Genomic DNA, 22524 nt, shown 5'->3' with positions numbered 1-22524 from the left:
GCTGTCCGCGCGCCCATTGGCTCCGCGGCCGGGGCGGGGCGTCGGGATCCCGCCCCCCGGGCTCCGTAGCCTGGAGTGGGGGCGCTGCCGGGGCGGGGGTGCACCTGCCAGGCGACGGGCCGGGGGCGGCTGGACCTGCCTGGCGCCCCCCGGCCCCGCGCACGAGGCGGCCTCTGCCTTGGTCTGACCGCGCCTTGCCTGTTTCCATGGCAACGTCGGGGCTGCGGGGCGGGGCGGGGCGGGGCGGGACAGGGAGTGCGCGGCCCCCTCGGTTGGGGGCGTCCGGGCCAGCGGGGCCTGGGTCCGGAAGGGCGTCCACTGGTCAAGCAGACGGACGCCCGACGGCAGGCCCGCCCGCCACACCCGGCCCAGGCGCCCGGGCTCCCCCAGAGGACCCCACCCCCACCCTGTCGCGCGCCCCTCATCCCTTTGTTGCTCGGTTTCTATAGCAACGGCCGCGCGGCGGGATCCGAGCCGAATTCCTGGCGGGTCGGCCACGCGGCCCAAGACCGCCCCCCCCCCGCGCCCCGCCCCACACCGTCCGTGGTGCCGAGGGCGCAGCGGGTGGAGGGCAGGGCGCCCGCCGCTTCCAAAAACAGCGCGAGAGAAGCTGCTGGAAGGGGCGGGGAGGGGGCGGCCGGCGCCGGGGCTCGCGGGGCTGGCTGGGGCGGAAGGTGTTCTATGCCCTCCAGGGGGTGGTAGGGGCGGACAGGGGGGGAGATGGGGAGCGCGGGGAGGGGCGCCCCACTCCGCTGGAGCCCGGCCGGCGCATCCCTCTCCTGGACCCACCAGCAGGGCCCAGAGCCTCCCACCTCCAGCCTCTTGGCCTCAGAGCGTCATGGAGGGGGAGGCGGGGGTGTGGGGGGGCGACTAGGGCCCTGCAGCCCTCCCCCTACAGGGGCTGCCGGCCACGCCCACCTACCCGCGCCCACCCGAGCCTGCAGGATCTACCCTAACCCCGCCGCACTCCCACCTGGGGGGACCTGGAGGACCCTCCGCCCTCCTCTCGGGGGCTCCCCTCACCATAGGCCCTTGTCTGGGCCCCCAGCCCCAGCTGAGCCTCAACCTGTCGGGCGGACAGACCCCTCCAGGCCCAGGTGACAGGACCAGCACCCCTCACCCACTCTCCTCTGCCGAAGACTGGGGCGGGGCCTGGCGCCATCCCTCACCAGTGGAGTGGAGGAGCAGCCAGTGTCCCCAACCTCCCGAACCCAGGGTTCCTGGCACCCTGCCCTGGCCAGCTCCTTGGGGTGGCTACCCCCCCCCCCCCCCCGCCCCTGCACACTCACACCCTACAGCCACTGAAACACAAGATTCCCCGGAGCCTGACCGACCAGCCTGACCAGCCCCCTCCGGGCCCGGCTCTGGCGCCGAGCCAGCCCAGGCAGAGGCGGGCAGGAGGCCTCGGTCCCTTCCTGGACAGGGTGGCCAGCTGTGGGGCTCACCCAGGTCACTCATTCTCAGCCTGCTCCTTGCTCAGGCCGGTTCAGGTGTCCCTGAATAATTTAATTCCTGGCCCGGTGCCCGCCAAGTGGCAGTTACCATGCCCCCGGCCAGGCTCCCTCCCTCCTGCCACTCCACCTCTGACAGTGGCAGGACTGACCGCTGTGGAGGCGGCCTGGCCCGCACAGGTGTCTGGGGGGAGGTCCCGGGCCCAGCCCTGCCTGGAGAGAGAACAGGGTGGGTCCAAGGAATGGCATCTGGCCCTGGCCAGGTGCCCTGGAGAGCACGGGACAGTGCCCTGCCCCCAGCCACAGCCCCAGGCCCCAGATCTCAGGCTCCCTCCTGCCCCAGGGCTATTCTGGACCTGGTGGGCAGGGTCACTGACCCATGGACACAGAGCAACAGCGTCCACCTGAGGCCACTGAGGGTGACAGGGACCAGGGAGGCTCCAAGTGAGCAGGCAGGGCCCTGAGGTGGCGGGGCCAGGCGTGGGGGCAGATCCCTCCCCTGGGGCCACAGTGGCATGGCATCCACCGGATCACCAGTCTTCCTGTGCCCCGTCGTCCTGGCAACATTGGCAGATGACATCAGGATCCTGGAGCTCCGTCTGCGGCACCCAGGCTGGGCTCCCCAAGGGTGTGGGGGGCTCGGCAGGCAGGGCCCCGTGGGGACCACTCTAGTCGGCATGAGATGGCCTTGGCCCCGGGGCGACAGGGCAGCAGCCCGTGCAGGGTCTCCAAGGATGGCGCACTCGGCCCTTGCTCCCCAGTGTGTGCCCACTCCCCACTCCTGGGCGGGGGTGGGGGGGTGGGGGGGTGGTACACCTCAGGGCCTGTCTGCCCAGCAGGAAGGGTAGGGGCCACATTGCTCAGGCCTGGGCGGCAGCAGGCAGGGAGGACGCCCTGAGCCTCAGGAGGGAAGGGGGGCTGGGGGGCCAGAGGGCAGGGCCTGGGCAGAGCCTCCCCCTCCCCCGGGGAAGCTCTCAAGGTCACCTTCTGGTCTGCATCCTGGGCAGCGGGGGCTGTGGGGGCAGGGCTGCAGGTTGGAGTGGGCCGGGGTGCTGAGCCGTCCTGCGACACCCCGGCCTGTCACCCGCCTTCCCTCACAGGTTGTCAGAAGGAGGCCCGGTGCCCCTTATCTCCCCAGCAGTGAGCAGTGGCTTCTATTTCCAGCCCCTGCCGAGATGTGCATGCCTCACGGGGAGGCTGGGGAGCGGAGGCGGGGCTCAGGCGGGAGGAGGGAGTCCGTCTGTGTCCCTCCCTCAGCCCCCTCCGGGCTGGGCTGGCGGCCGCAGGTGGGTGGGTGCGGGGGATGCCCAAGGTAGGGTTTCTGAGACGCCCTTGCTGAAATCTGAGTGAATTCCCATGAGGAAACCACACCCGCTGGGGTGGCCCCGGCTCCGTGGCGACAGCTGGGCAGGGCTCTGCCAGGAGCAGGACGGCGGGCCGGCCACCCCAGCTGTGCTGGCTGCCCCACGGCCACGGTGGATGGGGCCCTGGCCACCCACCCTGCCTCAGACAGTGTCCACTCCGCCGTGAGGGCCCGGAGCCCCACCGGCCCTCTTCCCAGCCCCTCGGGAGGGTGGTGGGCTGGGCCAGGCCCTGAAGGAGGCAGGTGTGGGCCGAGGTGAGGGAGGGAGGCCAGGAAAGCCAAGGGCCACATGCTGCTCCCCGGGGCTCCTGGGGGGGGTGGTCCTCTGGGCCTAGAGCCACCCACAGCGCACCGGGTGACCCGCCCGGCCAGCAGGCCCCGCCCGGCCTGTCCCCCCCCACCCCCCGCCCGGCCTGTCCCTCCTGGGCCGGCTCCTCCGAGGTGCCGGGGTGGGGGTGGGGGTGGGGGCTGGGGCTCGGACAGGGAGCGGAATAGAGACAAAAGACATAAGAAGGCCTACTTGTTTTTTTTCTTTTTTATGAGTTTTTTTTCCTTTGTTTTTTTTAATATGAAAATTACTTGAAAAGACAAGGGGCGGCCCGCCAGGCAGCTCGGCCGCCGGCTGCGCCGGCCCTGACGTTCCAGGTGTAAGGTACAGAGCTTAAGTTCATCTACAAAAAAGTAATAAAAATAAAATTTAAAACGGCACCTTCAACAGAACACAACAGGACTCCGGCCGCCGGGCCCCACGGGGTGGTGTGGGCGCTGGGCGGCCCCTCGCTCCGCTCCGGCCGAAAAGGAACACAAAGCTAAGATCGGCGCCCGCCGCCGGGAGTCAGCGTCGCCCCCACGCGGCCGGGCAGTGCCCCGCGGGGCGGGCGCCTTCTCTGCGGGTGGGGGCGGGAGGGCACTACCAAAACCGGGCGGGCGGTGGGCGCAGGCGGGGTGGGCCGTGGTCGGCGCCGGGCGCGGCGGGCAGGGCGGGCCGTGGTTGGCGCCGGGCGCGGCGGGCAGGGCGGCTAGTCCTCAATGACGATGGGCTCGTCGTTGACGGGCGCGGGCGGGGGCGGCCGCAGCGGCAGGGCCTGGCTCTGGCGCAAGGCGATGGGCTTGTAGGGCCTGCGGGCCGCGCGCTTGGTCTCCGAGGACGAGAGCAGCTTGCGGATTTTCCTGTGAGTGCAGAGCACCCGCGTGAGGAGGACGCATGCCTACCCCCCCAACCCCCCGCCTCCGCCCGTGTGGCCGGGGCCCCACCTGGTCTCCTCGGTGGCCATGTAGAACACGTCGTCAGGGGCGTCGATCCAGTTCATCCGCCGCCGCTTCACGGGGGGCAGGGAGCCCCCCCGGATGAGGCGCACTTTGGTGGGGTATGACTTCCCATTGAGCAGGAGGTTCCGGCTTGGTCCCTGGCCAAGGGGAGGTGTGAGGGGTGTCCCTGGGCCTCCACCCTGCACCCCCTGCCTGCCCTCCACGGGTCCCACTGGACCTCCTCCCCAAGCCCAGGGCCATGAGCACACGTGTGCCCTCCTCTTACCATGTGCCTGGTCTGTCCGTGGTTCGTCAGGCCTGACAAGAGGGGGACAGAACATGAGGCACGTGGTGCACTCACACTCTGGGCACCCTCGGCCTGCCTGTGGAGAGGCCACCAGGGCCCCCCCCCCCGCCCCCCGACAGCCCACACCCAGCGGGGCCTGGGACAGGCGCCTCAGCTGCCCTGGGTCTGGCCCAGCCAGCGGCCCCCCAGCTCCCGGGCTCCGAGGGCGTCAGCCTCAGAACCATAGCCCCGGCCCACACGCAGGCCGCGCCGCTGACTCAGCTGGCAGAGGAGGCCTGGCTACTGTGACCGGGCCCGCCCAGCACAGCTGCCCTCACAGATGGCCACTCCTCGGCCAGCATGCTCAGACCCCAGGTGGCCGGCTGCCCTCACGGACCCCAGGCTGGGGGGCTGGCGCCGCGAGCTCCCGCCAGGAGTCAGGACAGGCGCCGGCCCGGCTGCACCGAGGCCCGGCTGCACATGCATGTTGGTGAGAACCTGAGCCAAGTCAGGGCCACACCACCTCCCTGTGCCCATGTGAGGGCGTGTGTGTGTGTGTGTGAGCGCTCCCGTGTGTGAGCGCTCCCGTGTGTGAGCGTGCCCATGCGTGTCCCTGCATGAGTGTCAGTGTGTGTGTGTGTGAGCGTACCCGTGTGTGAGCGTGCCCATGCGTGTCCCTGCATGAGTGTCAGTGTGTGTGTGTGTGAGCGTACCCGTGTGTGAGCGTGCCCATGCGTGTCCCTGCATGAGTGTCAGTGTGTGTGTGTGTGAGCGTGTCCGTGTGTGAGGGTGCCCATGCGTGTCCCTGCATGAGTGTCAGTGTGTGTGTGTGTGAGCGTGTCCCTGCATGAGTGTCAGTGTGTGTGTGTGTGAGCGTGTCCGTGTATGAGTGTCAGTGTGTGTGTGTGTGAGCGCTCCCGTGTGTGAGCGCTCCCGTGTGTGAGCGCTCCCGTGTGTGAGCGTGCCCATGCGTGTCCCTGCATGAGTGTCAGTGTGTGTGTGTGTGAGCGTGTCCGTGTATGAGTGTCAGTGTGTGTGTGTGTGAGCGTGTCCGTGTATGAGTGTCAGTGTGTGTGTGTGTGAGCGTGTCTGTGTGAGCGTGTGCATGTGTATGAATGTCTGTGTGTGTCCGTGTGAGTGTGCCCATGTGTCCGTGTGTATGAATGTCCCTGTGTGACCGTGTCCACGTGTGAGTGCGCCCATGTGTCCGTGTGTATGAATGTCCCTGTGTGACCGTGTCCACGTGTGAGTGCGCCCACGTGAGAGCGGGGCCCCGGCGCTACTTACCCAGGTAAGTGCCTACCAAAAGGGCCGGGTTGCGGAGAGAAGAAAACACGGAGCGTTAGCGCGGGCGCGTGCCCGGGGGAGGCGGGGAGGCGGGGAGGAGGGGAGGAGGGCGCGTGCCCGGGGGAGGCGGGGAGGCGGGGAGGCGGGGAGGAGGGGAGGCGGGCGCGTGCCCGGGGGAGGCGGGGAGGCGGGCGCGTGCCCGGGGGAGGCGGGGAGGAGGGGAGGAGGGCGCGTGCCCGGGGGAGGCGGGGAGGCGGGGAGGAGGGGAGGAGGGCGCGTGCCCGGGGGAGGCGGGGAGGCGGGGAGGCGGGCGCGTGCCCGGGGGAGGCGGGGAGGCGGGCGCGTGCCCGGGGGAGGCGGGGAGGCGGGCGTGTGCCCGGGGGAGGCGGGGAGGCGGGGAGGCGGGCGCGTGCCCGGGGGAGGCGGGGAGGCGGGGAGGCGGGCGCGTGCCCGGGGGAGGCGGGGAGGCGGGGAGGCGGGGAGGCGGGGGCGTGCCCGGGGGAGGCGGGGAGGCGGGGAGGCGGGGAGGCGGGGAGGCGGGCGCAGAGTGAGGGGCAGGAGTGAGTGAGTGAAGGTCCCAGGTGGGGCTGGCCCTGCCCAGCGCTCAGGACCACACGCTCGACAGACGACACGGAAGCACCCCATTTTGGAAAAACCCACAAGTGCACACGGACTCCACGCGCCTGCGTGTTAATCGCTTTCATGAAAGGAGCCCGAAGCCCAGGGCGCCTGCTGACGGCCCCTGCGCCCGCGCTGCGGGCTTCCCCGGGGTCCCGGGGTCCCTCGAGCCACAGGGGCACTGGGGGGCCAGGGCGGCGACCCCACAGGGCATGCCCGCTGGGGCTCCCAGGTGCAGTGGGGAGGTGTGCCCAGGAGACGGCTGGCTGGCGGCCCCCACGCCAGCCCCGCCAGGCCCACGCCCCACACCCCACAGTGCTGAGCCTGGTCCCCCCCACTGCCTGGCTGGCCCCCAGAGCACCAGCCGCCCTCCAGCCAGGCCGGCCCAAGGTGCCAGGGTGCCATTGACTGCCCATCCCAGGGGCTGGCAGGAGCTCAGGACACGTTCCCCGAATCCTCCCTTTCCTCGTGGCTCCGTCCACCCTGTGTGGCTGCTGCTGCGGGCCGACCCGACCTGGGCTGGCCCGCTCCCCAGGGCAGGTGTCCCCAGCCCAGGCTGACGGCCCCACAGCCCTTGATGCCCTCCTCCAACTGAGGGGCAAAGGAAGGGCCTAGAGCCCGCAGGCAGGACCTGGACCTCCAAGAGCCCCTCCTGAAGCCACTGCCAACCCCACGCATGGTGAGAGGACCCCACGCGGCCTTCTTCCCGTCCCCAAGCTCAGTCCCCTTCCCCTGAGGGCACTGAGCCCCGGTGCCCACCTGAGCCTGGCAGCCCTCCCTGGCCACGCCAACCACACCCACAGCTCCGTCCATCACCCCCCCAGGCAGGGCGCACGCGAGCTGCAGGCACAACACGGCGACCACGAGAGCAGAGGCTGAGGGCATGCGGCAGTCACAGTGCGATGCAGACAGCGCAGCGGGCAGCGGGGCGCCAGGGCGACGCGCGAGGACAGTCCCTGGACCAGGCGCCGGCTGGAGGAGGGATGGCCCGAGGGCAGAGGCCCTGGGCCCGGAGTGGGCACCTGGGCCGCTGAAGCCCTGAAGCACTGAGCTCTTTGCCAAGTGGCAAGTAAAGTGGGGGCGCCGCGGCCTGGCCCACGTGGACTGCCCCACGGACGTGCCCTGAGCCCCGGCCACGCCACCACGCGAGCAGACACACAGCTCCGCGCAGCGGCCACCAGGCCTTACCCCTACTGGGCATCAAGAGGCGCTTCTTCATGTTGCCTGGCAGCGCCCGACGGCAGGGGAGAGAGGGAGAGAGAGCACGGTCAGCGGCGGGCAGGGCACAGGCGGGGCTGGGCTGCAGGCTGCGCTGGCCGCGCCCCCAGGCCCGCTGGCCACGCCCCCAGGCCCGCTGGCCACGCCCCCAGGCCCGCTGGCCACGCTGGCCGCCCGCGGGACTCACCGTCCACGCCGTTGTGCTGCTCGTAGCTCCTCTTGCCCAGGATGGTGGGCGAGCCGTTGTTGATGACGGGGGCCGACTTGGCGGGGGTGAGGCCGCTGAGCACCCCAGACACGCTCTTCACAGGGTGGGGCTGGGGGGGGCGGGGGTGGGTCTCTGTGGGAGCGACAGCAGGAAGCGTGTGAAGGTGGGGACGGCTGGGCCATGCCCATGGGGAGGACCCACCACCACACCCACATCCAGGCCGGTCCCCGCACCCCAGCCCAGCCGACTGGCGGACCAGGGCCAGGAGCACGGACTGCAGACAGAGACATAAGCCAGCAGGCCCGTCAGAGGCCTCCGCATCCAGGCCACCGGGGCTGCTGGCAGTGGGCTGGCCGCCGGCCAGAGGATGAATTAATGGCCCCAAGGCCGGGCCCAGGACGTGCCCCCCCAACTGCCGACTCTCAGGAGCTGCCTCCTCCCACAGGATGGGCGAGGCCGGGCAGGGCCACAACCCCAGAGAGCCACGGTGCCAAGCCACTCGGCCTGAGTGGGCACTTAGCTCACCGCTCCGGAATGTCCTTCATGGGCAGAAAGTCACCTCCACTGACTCAGGGGCCCCCGAGCCGGCCAAGCGCGAGCCCTGCCGCCCCCTGAGGCCCTGGCCCGGCCCCCTGTGGGCACGAAGCTGGACGGAGGCGCCGGCTGAGGTGCTCGGGGTCCCCAGGCCAGGAAGGCCCTCCCTGTGCAGCTGCACATACCCCACCCAGCACGCCTGCCCTCGGGGACCTCCTCCCCTAGGCGGCCACAGAAGATGCCACCCTGGCTCGGGCACCCAGGAGCAGCTGGGGGAGGGGAAGGGGGGTGCAGGGCAGGCTCACCAAGATACCGGAGCACGGCTTCCAGGGGCTTCCGCACGGCCTGCTTCAGCACCAGCGGGCTCTGCGAGGCTTCAGGCAGCCGAGCCGTGCCTGTGGGGCCAGCAGTGTGGGCGCCATGCGGGGTGTGTGTGTGTGTGTGTGTGTGTGTGCGTGTGAGCGTGCTTAGGACAGCACACCCCGCCCACACCCCTCTGCACACACACACACCCCTGCACACACCCCTGCACACACACACCGTCCTGCACACACACCCCTGCACACCCTCCTGCACACAAACACACCCTCCTATACACACACCCTCCTGCACACCCTTCGGCACACACACCCTCCTATACACACACCCTTGCACACACACACACACCCTCCTGCACGCACACCCCTGCACACACACACCCTCCTGCACACACACCCCTGCACACACACACCCTCCTGCACACAAACACACCCTCCTATACACACACCCTCCTGCACACCCTTCGGCACACACACCCTCCTATACACACACCCTTGCACACACACACACACCCTCCTGCACACACCCCTGCACCCACACCCTCCTATACACACACCCCTGCACACACACACACACCCCTCCTGCACACACACACCTCTCCTGCACGCAAACACACACACACCCTCCTGCACACACACACACGCCCCTCCTGCACGCAAACACACACACACCCTCCTGCACACACACACACACACACACACACACACGCCCCTCCTGCGCGCACCCCCTCCTGCAGGGTGGGCAGAGCCGGCGGGCGCACTCACACTCGGCCTTGATGGCCGCGCTGTTGATGGGCAGGCAGGGGTGCCGGGCGGCGTGCCAGGGGCGCAGGATCTCTCGGCACAGGCGGCGGGCGATGCGCGTGAGCTTGGTGGTGTGCAGGTAGAAGGCCTGCCGCGTCTTCATGGCGAACTTGGGGCTCCCGCTGCTCCGGGCTGGGATGCCGTGGGGGCTCTGCGGAAGGGGGCGCGCCGCCCCGACACAGCGCCATGACCGCGGGCCGGCCGCCCGGCGCGCGCGGGGCGGGGAGGGGCCCACTTACCATGTTGCTGCGGTTTGGTCCCGGCCTCTCTCCGTCTAAGCGGGTTGGCATTTTCAAGCCACCGTATTTCTTCCAATACGTCCAACAAGACGCGCAGAGGCGACACTGCATGTTAGGGGGACCCCAAGAATACCACTGGTAAGACTGGGCGGCTACGGACAACAAAGTTGAAATAGACGGATCCTTAAGCAGAACCAGTGACGGCAGAGGGCACCACACCGCGGCCGCCCGCCCGCCGCACCGCGCCTGCGTGTCCCCGCGTCCCCGGGCGGAGGGCTCCCTGGCGGCGTGCAGCCCCCGCCCCCAGGCCGGCTCGGTCCGACGGGGCGGGGCGGGCGTCCTGCGGAGGCGGGGCTCGCCGGCCGGGACTTACTGTAACAGCTCTCGCAGGCCCGGCCGGCCCCGGGGGTCTGGCCTGGAGCCCCCGCGCCGTTCACCACGCCCGCCTTGACGTTGTTCACGCTGATCTGGTTCGGGTTTGGCTTGTTACTTAGGGGAGGAAGAGAGGGGGCGCGGGCGCCGCCGTCAGGGCGCAGCTCCTCGGGGCCGGGCTCCCCGGCGCCGCCCATCCTCTGGTCCGGGTGCGAGCTTTCTCGCCCGCGTCCTGAAGGGCTCCGTGGAGGCTCAGGCCCTGGTCTACACGCCAGCTCTGCCGGCCTGGCGCTCGGCTCAGCCTGGAGGTGGACCCGGCCTGGGCAGCGTGCCACCTGGGAGGCCGAGGGAGAGCCAGGGCGGGGCCACCCCCACCAGGCACCTGGGCCCTCGACGGCCCCCCTGTGCCCACCCGGCCGAGGGCGGGGCGGGGGCCGAGCACTTACTAGTTGGGGATATAAACTTGCTTTAACTTGCTCTCTGCTTCGGCGGCTTTCAAGCGTTTCTTAAAACAAAACAGAGCGTCAGTGAGGCCAGCAGGCGGCCAGCGAGGTGCTGCCCGGAGGGAGCGGAGCTCCGGTGTCACCCCCACTGCCTGCCTTGTGGGGGTCACCCCAGAGCCCCTCAGGTTCTGCCACACGGAACCATGGTGCCCTGGGATGCTTATGTCCGAGGTCCCCAGCCCACCTGTGCACGTGCCTGTCCGAGGTCCCCCAGCCCACCTGTGCACGCGTCTGTCCGAGGTCCCCAGCCCACCTGTGCACGCGTCTGTCCGTGGTCCCCCAGCCCACCTGTGCACGTGTCTGTCCGAGGTCCCCAGCCCACCTGTGCACGCGTCTGTCCGTGGTCCCCAGCCCACCTGTGCCGTGTCTGTCCGAGGTCCCCAGCCCACCTGTGCACGCGTCTGTCCGTGGTCCCCCAGCCCACCTGTGCACGCGTCTGTCCGAGGTCCCCCAGCCCACCTGTGCACGTGTCTGTCCGAGGTCCCCAGCCCACCTGTGCACGCGTCTGTCCGTGGTCCCCCAGCCCACCTGTGCACGCGTCTGTCCGAGGTCCCCAGCCCACCTGTGCACGCGTCTGTCCGTGGTCCCCCAGCCCACCTGTGCACGTGTCTGTCCGAGGTCCGCCAGCCCACCTGTGCACGTGTCTGTCCGTGGTCCCCAGCCCACCTGTGCATGTGTCTGTCCGTGGTCCCCCAGCCCACCTGTGCATGTGTCTGTCCGTGGCCCCCAGCCCACCTGCTGCACATATCTGTCGGTGGTCTTCCACATGTAGTAATACTCGATGATGCTGGTAAGTGACTTCCAGGGCAGCTGGGGAGAGAAGGGCACTTGAGGAGGCCCCGTGCGCCCCAGGACACCGCCGGGAGCAGCCCCCCATTTCTAAACACACTTCTCCTCTAGGTCATGGCTCTGCCTGAGCCCCGACCCCTGGGCCAGCTCCTGGCCGAGGACGTCAGACCCACATCCCGCTGGTGAGCGTGCAGCTTCGCCAACGCAACTGCTGAACGCGCCGTGCGCCCGCGCTCAGCTCACGCCGGGCGCCCAGAGCTTCTCCCCGGAACGCCTGGTGCCCGGGCTCGTGGCGCCATCACAGGCCAGGCCCTGTGACCACGCAGGGCACCAGGCCTGGGCCCCGACTCAGCTCCGACTGCCGCCTCAGAGCGAGGCTCAGACCCGCCTGCATGGTGCCACCGGACCTGTCACAGGGGATCGGCGTGTCTGCAGGACGGGGTGCCACGGCCCGGCCCCCGAGGCTGCCGCTCGCCCCGCACACCCTGCTCTGGCCGAGCCCTCCGCCCCGTGCGAGCCGGCCGCCCCTCTAACTCTGCTTGTGGCCCGACAGGTGCTGCTCACTTGGCTCAGCGTTCTAGTCGCGTCTACCTCGCGGGCCGTCCGAGACGTGGACGTCAGCCACGTGCCCGCCACGCTCCTGGCCCGCCCGTGCCGCCCTCTCTGGGCTGCGGCCCCGCCGCCCCCTTGGTCGTTCCCCTGCCTCTGGCCCTCGGGATGGGCCGCCTGCCACCCATGGGCTCCTGGTCACCCCCCCTCCCCCCGCACAGACACAGCCGAGAGCGACCCCAGGCCCCTCGTCCTCCTTTCTGAGGGCAAGTGTTTCAGGAGACGGGGCGGGAGGGCCCGAGGGTGCTGGCCCACGTGAGGACAAGCCCCATGCTCCCGGGTACACACCCTGAAGGGACACATGTGGAGGACACAGCAAGGGGAGGTCAGCTGGTTAAAAACAACAAGCAGCCCGGCCGGCGTGGCTCAGGGGCTGAGCGTCGATCGACCTAGGAACCAGGAGGTCCCGGGTTCGATTCCGGGTCAGGGCACAGGCCCGGATAGTAGGCTCGATCCCCAGTGTGGGGCGTGCAGGAGGCAGCCGATCCATGGTCCTCTCTCATCACTGATGCTTCTATCTCTTTCCCTCTCCCTCCCTCTCTGAGATCAATAAAAATCTACTAAAAAAGAGAAAGATGGTGAGGACTGTGACACCCAGCCCTGACCCTCGCCCCGGGCGCGCGAGGAGCCGTGACAGCAGGGACGCGCCTGCGGGGCTGAGTGCACTCACGAAGTCCTGCTGGATGTCGGTGAAGTCCTTCCCGTACTTCTCCAGCGCCTCCTCGAACAGGCTGGCCTCCGAGGCCGACCACTCCTCCATCTCGTCCCGGCACAGCACGGGCCCGCCCTGCGGCACCAGCGCCGAGATGGCCTTGGCGACGTCGTACACGCTCCTGTGCAGCGTGTCCATGGCGTGGAACTGCGGCGAGACGCAGGGTCACTCGCCGGGCCTCCCACACCCCTGTGCCCACCCAAGGACCCACGGGGACCCCCCCCCGACAGAAGACAAGGAGAGAGCCCTGGGGGGGCTCAGGAGTGAGCGGGCAGTGATGAGGGTGGGGATGGGCTGGCCAGCCCTGGGCGGGGGGTCACACCAGCATGGGGAGCCCCGGTGGGCGATGGACCTAATTCTCGCTGCCACACCCCTCCCCCAGCTGGTGCAATGACTCCAGGGAGAGAGCACCCGGGCAGGGCAGATGCTACAGCCATGGGGTGGGGGGCAGAGAGCTGTCATGTCCACTGGTGGGAGGGTGTGTGTGTGAGTCTATGTGAGAGTGAGTCTGTATGTCTGTGTGAGCGTGCATGTGTGTCTGTGTAAGTGTGAGCATAAGTGTGAGCGTGCATGTGTGTGTATGTCTGTGCATGTGTGAGTGTGTGCGAGTATGAGTGAGTGTGCATGCGTCTGTCTTTGTGTGTGTGTGTGTGAATGTCTCTGTGTGTATGTGCGTGAGTGTGCATGTGGGTAAGTGTGTGATTGAGTGTGTGCATGTGTGCGTCTGTATGAGTGTGCACGTGTGTGTCTATGGGTATGTCTGTGTGTGCATGTGTGTCTCTGTGTGTCTGTGTGTGCATGAGTGTGTCTGTGTGAGAGTATCTGTGTCTGTGTGTGCATGTGCGTGTGAATGTCTCTGTGTCTGTGTGTGTTTGTGCGTGTGTGCAAGTGTGTCTGTGTATGTGAGTACGTGCGAGTGTGTGCAAATATGCATGTGTCTGTGTGAGTGTGAATGTCTGTGTGTCTGTGTGCACGTGCGCGAGTGTGTGCGCGCGCGCCAGTGTGTATGTGTGAGTGTGCATGTGTGTCTGTGAATGTCTGTGTCTGTGTGTGTGTGTGTGTGTGAGTGCGTGTGTGTGAGTGTGAATGTGTCTGCATGCACGCGCGAGTGTGTGCACGCAAGTGTGTATGAGTGTGCACGTGTGTCTGTGTGGATGTCTGTGTCCGTGTGTGTGTGAGTGTGCATGTGTGGGTATGTGTATGTGTGAATGTCTGTATGTGTCTCTGTGTGAGTGTGTATGTGCGAGTGTGCATGTGTGTGTGTGAGTGTGTGAATGCTTGTATGTGTCTGTGTGTGAGTGTGTATGTGTAAGTGTGCGTGTGTACATGTGGATGTGAGCGAGGGACCAGGTGTGAGGACGTGTGGGCCCCGGGCAGGGGCCCCTCCCACGGCGGGTGCTGGCCTGCAGGTGCCCTGGGTGGTGGTGCCTGGCCTCAGCTGCCCGCCGGAGCGCACTCACCAGGGTGATGTCCCGCGAGGCGGCCGCGGCGCTCATGTGCAGGCTGGGCTGCCGGACGGAGCTGCTGCAGTCGAGGGCCCGGGCGAAGGTGCCCACGGAGCTGGGGGAGGAGAGAGCTGACCCCGGGCCGGCTGGCGGGCCGGCTGGCAGGACGGCGCCAGGACAACCTGGGCACAACGGCTGGCACAGGAGTGGCCCAGGGACAGGAAGGAGTGGCACCCACTGGAGACGCCCTCGCACGGGGGCCCCTGCGGGACAGACCCCCGCCCACCCGCCCGGGGCCGGGCAGCGCGCTCACCGGGCCACCACCAGGAACTGGTCGATCTGCTTGTCCACGAGCGGGTTGTGGGCCTCCCACACCTTGGTCTCCAGCTTGGACTGGTCGCGGCCGTCCTCCTCGCCTGCGGGAAGAAGCGCCTGAGACCATGCTGCGAGGAGACCGGGGCTGCCCGATGCCTTCTGGGGCCGAGGCCTGCCTGCCCCGTGGGGACCACGTGACGGGAGGTGGCACAGCCTGACCACACGGGACACAGACCCGTGTGTGTGAGGCAGAAGGGACGGCGCTGCCACCACACCGCCTGCCGTCAGCCTGGCTGAGCGACTCCTACACCCGACCACATGGCAGGCAGACGACACACCAACCATCAGGAAGGGCATGTGTGTGCACGCGTGAACGTGCATGCAATCATGTGTGTGTAGAGGTGTAGAGCATGTGTGTGTATGAGCGTGACCATGTGCATGTGTGTGAACATGTGTGCAGGGTGTGTCTGTGTGTGACTATGTGTGAGTGTATATGTACGACTGTATGTGTGTGCCTGTCTGTGTAGGTGTGTGGCATGTGCGCACATGTAAGTGTGTCGGTGTGCGTGTGTGAGGCACATGCAAAAGTGTGCGGGAGGCAAGACCTCACAGAAATGAGACATCACGGCCATGGGAGGAAACGAGAGGCCGCGGCCTCACAAAGGTCACTCAGGAAGGGCTGGGCAGCTTCCCGTGGACGCCAAGGGCACCCTCGCTGGGATGTCCATTGGGAGGAGCCGGCCGAGGGCAGGCAGAGACCCCGGGGTCACACAGTGCAAGCCCGTCCTGAGAGCCCCGGGCAGGGGATGGGCAGGCAGGACCTGGCCGGCAGCGTGTGCACCCGGCCCCAGGGTGCCAGGCCCAGCGTGGGAGACGCTCCGATACGAGCAGGTGTCCCTGCTGCGCCGCCCGGGGCTCAGCCAACAGTCCTATGTCACTGCCAACACGGAAATGTTCCTCTGGCAGAAACGACAGCCGGGGGGGTGACGGGAGAGGAGGTGACGGTGGCCACAGCAGCAGCCATTTTCAGAGACGGGGAAACAGAGGGGCCAGCCCCCCGGCTGCAGGCGGCTGTGGGAGGCGGCCTTGACCGAGCTTGGCCTGTCCCAGCTCAAAGGGGCCCCGGCCTGGTGCCCGCAGGAGGGACGCAGGCTGCCCGTGTGCGGCCACCACTTTCCTTTCCATGTTTTTATTGGTTTTTTCAGAGAGAGGAAGGGAGAGGGAGAGGGAGAGAACATCAGCGACGAGAGAATCACGGTCGGCTGCCTCCTGCACGCCCTCCACTGGGGATGAGCCTGCAATCCTGGCAGGTGCCCTGACCAGGAACCGACTCAGCCACCTCCTGGTTCATAGGCCGACGCGCCCGAGCCCGCTGGCGCCCACCTTCCCTCAGCAGGTCCGTGATGTCCGCCTGGTACCGGTTGCCCACACGAATCTCCCCCTTGTCGGCCAGCAGCGTCTTCTGCTGCGGGTCGTAGACCAGGGAGTAGAAGAAGAAGTCCTGGAAGACAGCGCCGGCCGTGAGCACCCGGCCTGGGCCTCGCTCAGCCCCGCGAGGAGCGGCGACGACCGACGCCAGCCCCTGAGTGGCGGCTGGCTGGCGGGCACCGAGCGCGCCCTCCCCCTGCAGCAGGTGGGGAGGTCTCCTGGGAGCGTAAACAGCAGCCCAAACCCCAGGCCGCGGGTCTGACAGGTTCTGGGCACGGCGACGCGAAGACGCTGTTTTTCCTGCGGTCGTCACAGGAGACGCACACGCCAAGTCACAGAGCGCCCTGGACGCAGCCGAGCTGTGGGTGCAGCCGCCGCCCGCCCGCCCGCCCCGCCCGCCTCTGGCTGCCCCGCGCACACGCAGCCGCCTGCCGTCCACACCGCTGCGCCCACCCCCGTGCTCCCTGGAAGTGCCTGTGGCTGAGCCACAAGCGGGCGGCCAGGCCCGGCTCCTTGCCCACTGCCCACCCTGCAGCCTCCCCTCCCCTCCCTGAGGGCTTTCCCAGTCCCTGCTGTCCCCCGAAATTAACCAGCCCCTCGGTGTCACGCCTCCCAGAGGCCCGAGCGCCCTTCTGGGCAGAGTCCTGTTCACTACAGGCCCCTGCCCACCAAGACCCCAGCCCCCAGGACCCCGCCCCCAGGACCCCCGCCCCCCAGGACCCCCGCCCCCAGGACCCCCGCTTCCCAGGACCCCACCCCCCAGGACCCCCACCCCCAGGACCCCCACCCCCCAGAACCCCCGCTTCCCAGGACCCCCACCCCCAGGACCCCCACCCCCCAGAACCCCCGCTTCCCAGGACCCCCGCCCCCCAGGACCCCCACCCCCCAGGATCCCCGCTTCCCAGGACCGCCAGCCCAGGCTGAGAGGGGACATGTGAGTGACCCTGGCCTGGGGGCCCGGCTGTGAGCAGGGAAGGCTGCCAGTCACAGGGCCTCGGGGCACCCCTCTCCCCGCTTCCTGAGCCCAGGTGCCTCCATGCGGCTAGGCCCCGCACACGCACAGCGCATCTTGCTCCCGGCAGTCTCCCCGCCCTTGGCCTGTGGCTCCACGAGGGGGCGCCCCACACCCACGGCCGTGCCCGGCTCCATAGGCGAGAGGTCACCCAGAGCTGCCACGCGGGCCCCTGTGGACCGGCTGCAGACTGCCTGCCGGCGGCTCAGGACTCGGCTCGGCCAGTCCCTGCTGGCGGCTCCCCAGGTTCCTGACTGCGACCCGTCAGGCCCCGGCACAGCCCCTGGCCGCCCCCCAGGACCGCTGTCTCCGCCATCCGCCGTCACCGCCCCCCAAGCCCAGGGAGCCCCGCGAGGCCGGCTCTGTGGGGGCTGGACGTGCCCAGCGCTGCCCTGCACGTGACCTGCCCTCTGGGCCGCCACTGACCCATGGGCCTTGGCACCCGCCCTGCCAGGGGCAGCTCTCACGGGGACAGCTGTGCCCCGCTGAGGGGAGGGGGGCAGCCTCCAACACAAGCGCCCCGGCTCCTGCCCGAGGGACGAGGCTGGGCCCTCAGCCCGAGCCCACAGCTGCGCTGACGTGTTTGATTTTATAAACTCAGAGGCCCTCTCGCCACCGGGCAACAGGGCTCCGGTCACCACAGGCCCAGCCCTGCCCACCCCAGGCCCTCAGGTGGAGGTGCAGCGGGGGTGGGGGTGGGGGTTGCCCGAGACAGGGGAGCTGCAGGGCCAGGGAGGGGAGGGCTGGGCCCCAAGCCTGGGAGAAGCAGCCCCCTCCCCCGCAGTGGCCCTCACCTCCCGCTCCAGGTAGGACTTGAGCGACTCGGTCTCGTTGAGCAGAGTGACGCTGCACTTCCCCCTGCGGAGACAGGGGTGTCGGGAGGGCTGCCCGCCCGTGCCTGCCCCCTCCTGGTGCCCCCCCCCGGGCCCCCCCCCCCCCCCCCCCCCCCCCCCCCCCCCGGCTACCTGATGTGGGTGGCGGGCAGCGACTCCAGCTGCCGCGAGAGGAACAGCTCCCGGTGCCGCAGCTGGTGCCTGAGCTTCTCGGGCAGGTCCACCATCTCGGGGTTCTCCATCTCCTCCTCCATCTCCCCTGCAGCCGGGCGTCAGCGGGTCCCACACCTGGTCCGGCACCAGCGGGGCCGCAGCCCCCAGCCCAGCCCAGCCCAGCCCAGCCGAGGGCCCTACCTTCCTCGCCGTCAGCCCCGGACCCGGTTTTGTAGCAGACAGACAGGGCTGGAGGACAGACAGGTGGGGCAGGGTTAGCGCTGCCCACGGGCTGCGGGCACAGGGAGGCCTCCGCGTGGGCACCCAGCACACAAGGCCGGGGTGGGGTGCCCCTGAGGGCACGATGCGGGGCTGTGGGACGCCAAGGCAGGGCTGCCTGCCGGCCCCTCCCCACCCTGCGGGCCCAGGCCCCCGAGGAGGGGTGTGGGAGGAGGGGTGTGGGAGGAGGGGTGTGGGAGGAGGGGTGTGGAGCCGGGTTTCCAGCTGTGGCCCCTCCCCCAGGGCTGGCGGTGACTCTGGCTTTGACCTGGGTCCCCGGCCTCTGCTGCCCCCCAGTGGTGGCCGCAGGGAATCCCAGAGCCCCCTCAGTCGGTGGCGGGCGGGGGCTGGGGAGGCGGCTGCCCCAGGCAGTGCCCACACTCAGGCCTCCGCACCGCCCTGCCCATCCCTGGGCCACACAAGCACCCACTGGGCGCGGCACCTGCGTCACGGGGACACCGCCAGGCACTCGGTGGCCAGAGACCACGGAAGGTGGTACCAAACCGCACCGAGGCCCAGCCCAGGGCCTCCTCCCACCGGCTGCGGGCAGGGTCCCGGCCGTAACCACGTGCAGCCCCGGGACACGACGGACTCGCGACACGCGTGCAGGCCGAAGGCCAGGTGGCCCCGCCCCGTGTCGGGGACCAGGGACAGTCACGTCCGGGTCCCTGGGAGACGGTGGCCCCAGGAAACCCGCCCACAGCACGTGTGGGCCCGAGACACGCGGAGGCCAGGGCAGATCTGCCTCTGGGGGAAGCAGGTGCCCGGCCCACTGTCCGAGGTCGTGGCCGGGCCCTGAGCCGGGTAAGTCCCTGGAGTCAGGTGGGTGTGAGTGTAAACATCTAGAACACTCCGAGAGCCCTGGCTGGTGTGGCTCAGTGGATAGAGCGTCAGCCTGCGGACTGGAGGGTCCCGGGTTCGATTCCGGTCAGGGGCACATGCCTGGGTTGTGGGCTCGATCCCCAGTAGGGGACATGCAGGAGGCAGCTGATCGATGATTCTCTCTCATCATTGATGTTTCTATCTCCCTCTCCCTCTCCCTTCCTCTCTGAAATCAATAAAAATATATTTAAAAATAAAAAAATAAAACTCAGCAAGTGAGCAGGGCTCTCCATGAGTATAAACATGAGCGGCCCCAACCCCACTTCCACCCAAGGCCCCCCTGCATCCCCCTGCACCCAGGGCCCCACCCCCCTGCACCCAGGGCCCCCCCTGCACCAGGGCACCCCCCTGCACCCAGGGCCCCACTCCCCTGCACCAGGGCCCCCCCCTGCACCCAGGGCCCCACCCCCCTGCACCAGGGCCCCCCCCTGCACCCAGGGCCCCACTCCCCTGCACCAGGGCCCCCCCTGCACCAGGGCCCCCCCCTGCAGGCAGTGACACTCCCCTCCCCGGGACGAGCACGGACCGGGACCGCTCTCTGGAGTGGGCGGGGGAAGGGCATGCGCAGGGAGACCCCCCCGCCGCCGCCTGGGCCACACACTGCGGGACCCGGGGTGACAGCCGCGCAGCACCCCAGGCCACAGCTGCCGAAGGAGGGGGCCGTCCAGGGGGGGCAGGGGCACTCACTGGCGTGCTTGTCGGCCAGCGCGATGAGCGTGCTGGAGATGTCCCGCCTCCGGTAGAAGCACACCACCTTGGCCTCCACGTTCCCGTTGGCCGTCTGCAGCAGCAAGGGCGGCGGGGTCACCGGGCAGCTCTGCCCCCTCCTCCCTCCACGGACCCCCGCCTCCCCCCCCAGCCCCCTGCGTCCCCTCCCCCCGCCCCCTTCTCCTCCCCCCAGGGGACCTGGCTTCCGAGTTCCTCCCGCAGGCCCTTCTAGGGGCCAGAGCCTGATTGACCCCCGGCCGCCAGAAAGGTCAGCCATGACCAGGGGTCAGCCAGAGCTGCTCTGCCTTCTGGCTGAGGATCCACCTGCCCTGGCAGCTCCGAGGCGCCGGTGAGGGACGGGGGGGGGGCGGGGGGCCGGCAAGGGACAGGGGGCCGCTGACCGGTGAGGGACGGGGGGCCAAGGGACGGGGGGCCGCTGGCAGCTGTCCACCCAGCACCACCCCAGGCACCGGGCAGGGATGCGGGGGATCCGAGAGGCGGCCCGGGGCCCGTGGCGCCCGCCCAGCGCCGGGCAGAGCCGCTGTGGACACTCAGCACAGGGAACACGGAGGGCGAGGCAGGTCGCCGGGCAGGTGACCTCACAGGAGGACAGAGCTTTTCCGACCGACAGGAACAGAGGACGTTTTTCATGAAAACGCAGGCTCCCTCCACAGCCCCACCCCGCAGGGTCCCCGCGACAGCGCTCCCCACGCGGAGCGCACCGTGGCGAGGGGGCGGAGCGCACCGTGGCGAGGGGGCGTGTGCCCGCGTCTCCTCCACAGACCGGCCTCAGCAGGGGGGCCCCGAGCGCCGGGGAGCGCGAACCGGCTGCTTTGCCAGCACCTGCCGCCGCCAGCGTCTGGGACGCGCAGAGCCGGGGGGTGGGGGTGGGGGAGGCGGTGTGGGGGGTGGTGGCTGAGGGCACCCCCCCAGGCGCTCCCTCTATGTGACGCACTCGGCCCCATGTGCCCCGTGTCCCCGTCCCCAGCTGCGCCCGGGCACCTGCAGGGCCCGCCTGTCCCACTCGGGCGAGGAGGCCAGACATGGCAGCTGCCCTCCGGCTCCTTCCCGTGCGCTGCCCGTCCTCGCACCTCGGCCCTCCCGGAGCTGGGCTCCCACGGGCGCGGGGACAGCGGGATGGCCGGGGGGGCCCCTCGCCTGCGTCCTGAGCCCCGGGAGCCAGCGCGGGCGGCAGCGCTCCACGGGCCGGTCCTGAGGCCGCCCACGCTGCCCAGTGAGACCGGGGAGCAGGCTGAGTGGGGTCCCCGGCCCATGGGGTCGGCTGCCTGTCTCCTCTGCTTTCGTCCTTCGCTGAGGCCCGCACAGCCCGTCTTCAAGCCTAAGGTTCCTGCAATCTGGCTTCTGCTTCCAGGACGCGTCTCCTGCGACTGCTGCTGGGCAGGGCCGCCACCCAGGCCCCTGGGGAGCTCGCCCGCCCGCCCGCCCGCGGCCCCCCTCCTCCCCTCTCCTCCCGGGCCCCCCCCCCCCCGGCCCTCTCAGGGCCTCTCCTGGCGTCCGGAGGGGTCTGGGAGCTGCCCGGTGCCAGCCTGGCCGAGCTCTGCCCGGGCGGCGGCCCCTCCCCGCCCCCAGGGCCTGGCCGCGCCCCAGCCTGATGTCCCCGCGCTCAGGCCTCAGCCCCTCCTTCCCTTTTCCTCCCAAACAGCCGTTTCTCTAGTTTGTGAAGATCCGGTTCTCTCAGGACCACAATGTAAATGCAACCCGGGTCCGACCCAAGTTCGGAGGAGAAGACAAGAGCCCAGCATCCTGGGGGCCTGCCGTCCCGCCGTCAGCCCCGTCCCGCGGGAGGCCGGCGCCCCGGTTTCCTCCAGGACCTCCCTGGGGGGCTTCCTGCTGCTCCGGCCCCACGCTGCCGCCCCCCCACCCCGTGCCCCCCCTGCGGGACCCCGCCCGTGTGCAGCTCCCCGGGTGTCCCTGCCTGTCCCTGACCGGGCGCCTGTGCCCCTCGGGATGTGGTTTGGGGGGACGGGCAGGCAGACAGGGGCCAGGCCCCCGCCCGACAGTCCCCGCCCGACTCGGCTCAGAGGCGGGGGCGGCTTCTGTCTCATCGGTGAGAGTCGCCCCAGGGAAGGGTGCACCCCCTCCCCGCAGGGCCGGGCCACGCACACACTCATTCCCACACACGCATACGTGCACACACAGCACACACAACATACACACGTGCGCACACTACCTTGTTGAGCTCCTCGATCCTCCGGATCAGGTAGGGGTTGCTGGAGGAGTTCTCGAAGTAGACGTAGTCTGCAAACAGCACAGAGAACGTCACCTGCTGCACGGCCCCAGTCACGGCCCGCATCCCCCCCATGTCACAGCCCCCACCCCCCAGGTCACGGCCCCCCACCCCCCCATGTCACGGCCCCCCACCCCCCATGTCACAGCCCCCCATGTCACAGCCCCCACCCCCATGTCACAGCCCCCTACCCCCCCATGTCACAGCCCCCACCCCCCCATGTCACAGCCCCCATCCCCCCCAGGTCACAGCCCCCACCCCCCAGGTCACGGCCCCCCACCCCCCCATGTCACAGCCCCCCCAGGTCACGGCCCCCACCCCCCACATCACAGCCCCCACCCCCCCAGGTCACAGCCCCCTACTCCAGAGCCCTATCCCCCACATGGCTCACACCCTCAGATCTGGAACAGGAGGGAAGGGAGGAGGTGAAGGCCCCCAGCCACCGCAGCAGGCGAGGCCCCTCACCATCCTGTAGGCCCGGGTCCCGCCCGCACAGCTCACAGCCAATGGCCGAGTGAGAGGCTCACCTTCGCTGGAACCGGGGTGACGCCTCGATCCGCCCAAGTGCCAACACCGGGCCCCACTCGGCAAACTAACGACGAAGGCCCAGCCCAGCCCTGAGCACACGATGTCCCCGCGGGCTGCCTGGACCCCGTGGAGGGG

At 69.4% G+C, this 22524-nt stretch overlaps 1 protein-coding gene across 5 annotated transcripts in view; it reads right to left on the bottom strand.

Annotated features, from left to right (window-relative positions):
- Nucleotides 1-3333: 3333 nt before the first annotated feature.
- Nucleotides 3334-22524, bottom strand: part of MTA1 (metastasis associated 1) — a 30681-nt gene continuing 11490 nt past the window's right edge. The window contains exons 2-22 of one of the 5 annotated variants that reach the window (XM_036306415.1): nucleotides 21805-21872; nucleotides 19593-19686; nucleotides 17946-17993; nucleotides 17724-17850; nucleotides 17553-17616; nucleotides 15702-15819; nucleotides 14317-14419; nucleotides 14019-14118; nucleotides 12517-12705; nucleotides 11184-11258; nucleotides 10392-10450; nucleotides 9947-10062; nucleotides 9574-9725; nucleotides 9296-9485; nucleotides 8519-8608; nucleotides 7659-7811; nucleotides 7442-7477; nucleotides 5636-5647; nucleotides 4349-4380; nucleotides 4069-4220; nucleotides 3334-3984 (exon numbers count right to left, since the gene is read on the bottom strand). In XM_036306415.1, the coding sequence (XP_036162308.1) occupies nucleotides 3834-3984; nucleotides 4069-4220; nucleotides 4349-4380; nucleotides 5636-5647; nucleotides 7442-7477; nucleotides 7659-7811; nucleotides 8519-8608; nucleotides 9296-9485; nucleotides 9574-9725; nucleotides 9947-10062; nucleotides 10392-10450; nucleotides 11184-11258; nucleotides 12517-12705; nucleotides 14019-14118; nucleotides 14317-14419; nucleotides 15702-15819; nucleotides 17553-17616; nucleotides 17724-17850; nucleotides 17946-17993; nucleotides 19593-19686; nucleotides 21805-21872 (2129 nt within the window). In that variant the 3' untranslated portion in view covers nucleotides 3334-3833. Of the gene's footprint in view, nucleotides 3985-4068; nucleotides 4221-4348; nucleotides 4381-5635; nucleotides 5648-7441; nucleotides 7478-7658; nucleotides 7812-8518; nucleotides 8609-9295; nucleotides 9726-9946; nucleotides 10063-10391; nucleotides 10451-11183; nucleotides 11259-12516; nucleotides 12706-14018; nucleotides 14119-14316; nucleotides 14420-15701; nucleotides 15820-17552; nucleotides 17617-17723; nucleotides 17851-17945; nucleotides 17994-19592; nucleotides 19687-21804; nucleotides 21873-22524 lie in introns of those variants that run through there. The other 4 variants (XM_036306416.1, XM_036306417.1, XR_004967191.1 and 1 more) reach the window with 4 other exon arrangements.

Source organism: Myotis myotis, unplaced genomic scaffold (genome assembly GCF_014108235.1).
Source record: "Myotis myotis isolate mMyoMyo1 unplaced genomic scaffold, mMyoMyo1.p scaffold_m19_p_41, whole genome shotgun sequence".
Taxonomy (NCBI): Eukaryota; Metazoa; Chordata; class Mammalia; order Chiroptera; family Vespertilionidae; genus Myotis; species Myotis myotis.
This window is presented reverse-complemented; position numbering and strand designations above follow the sequence as displayed.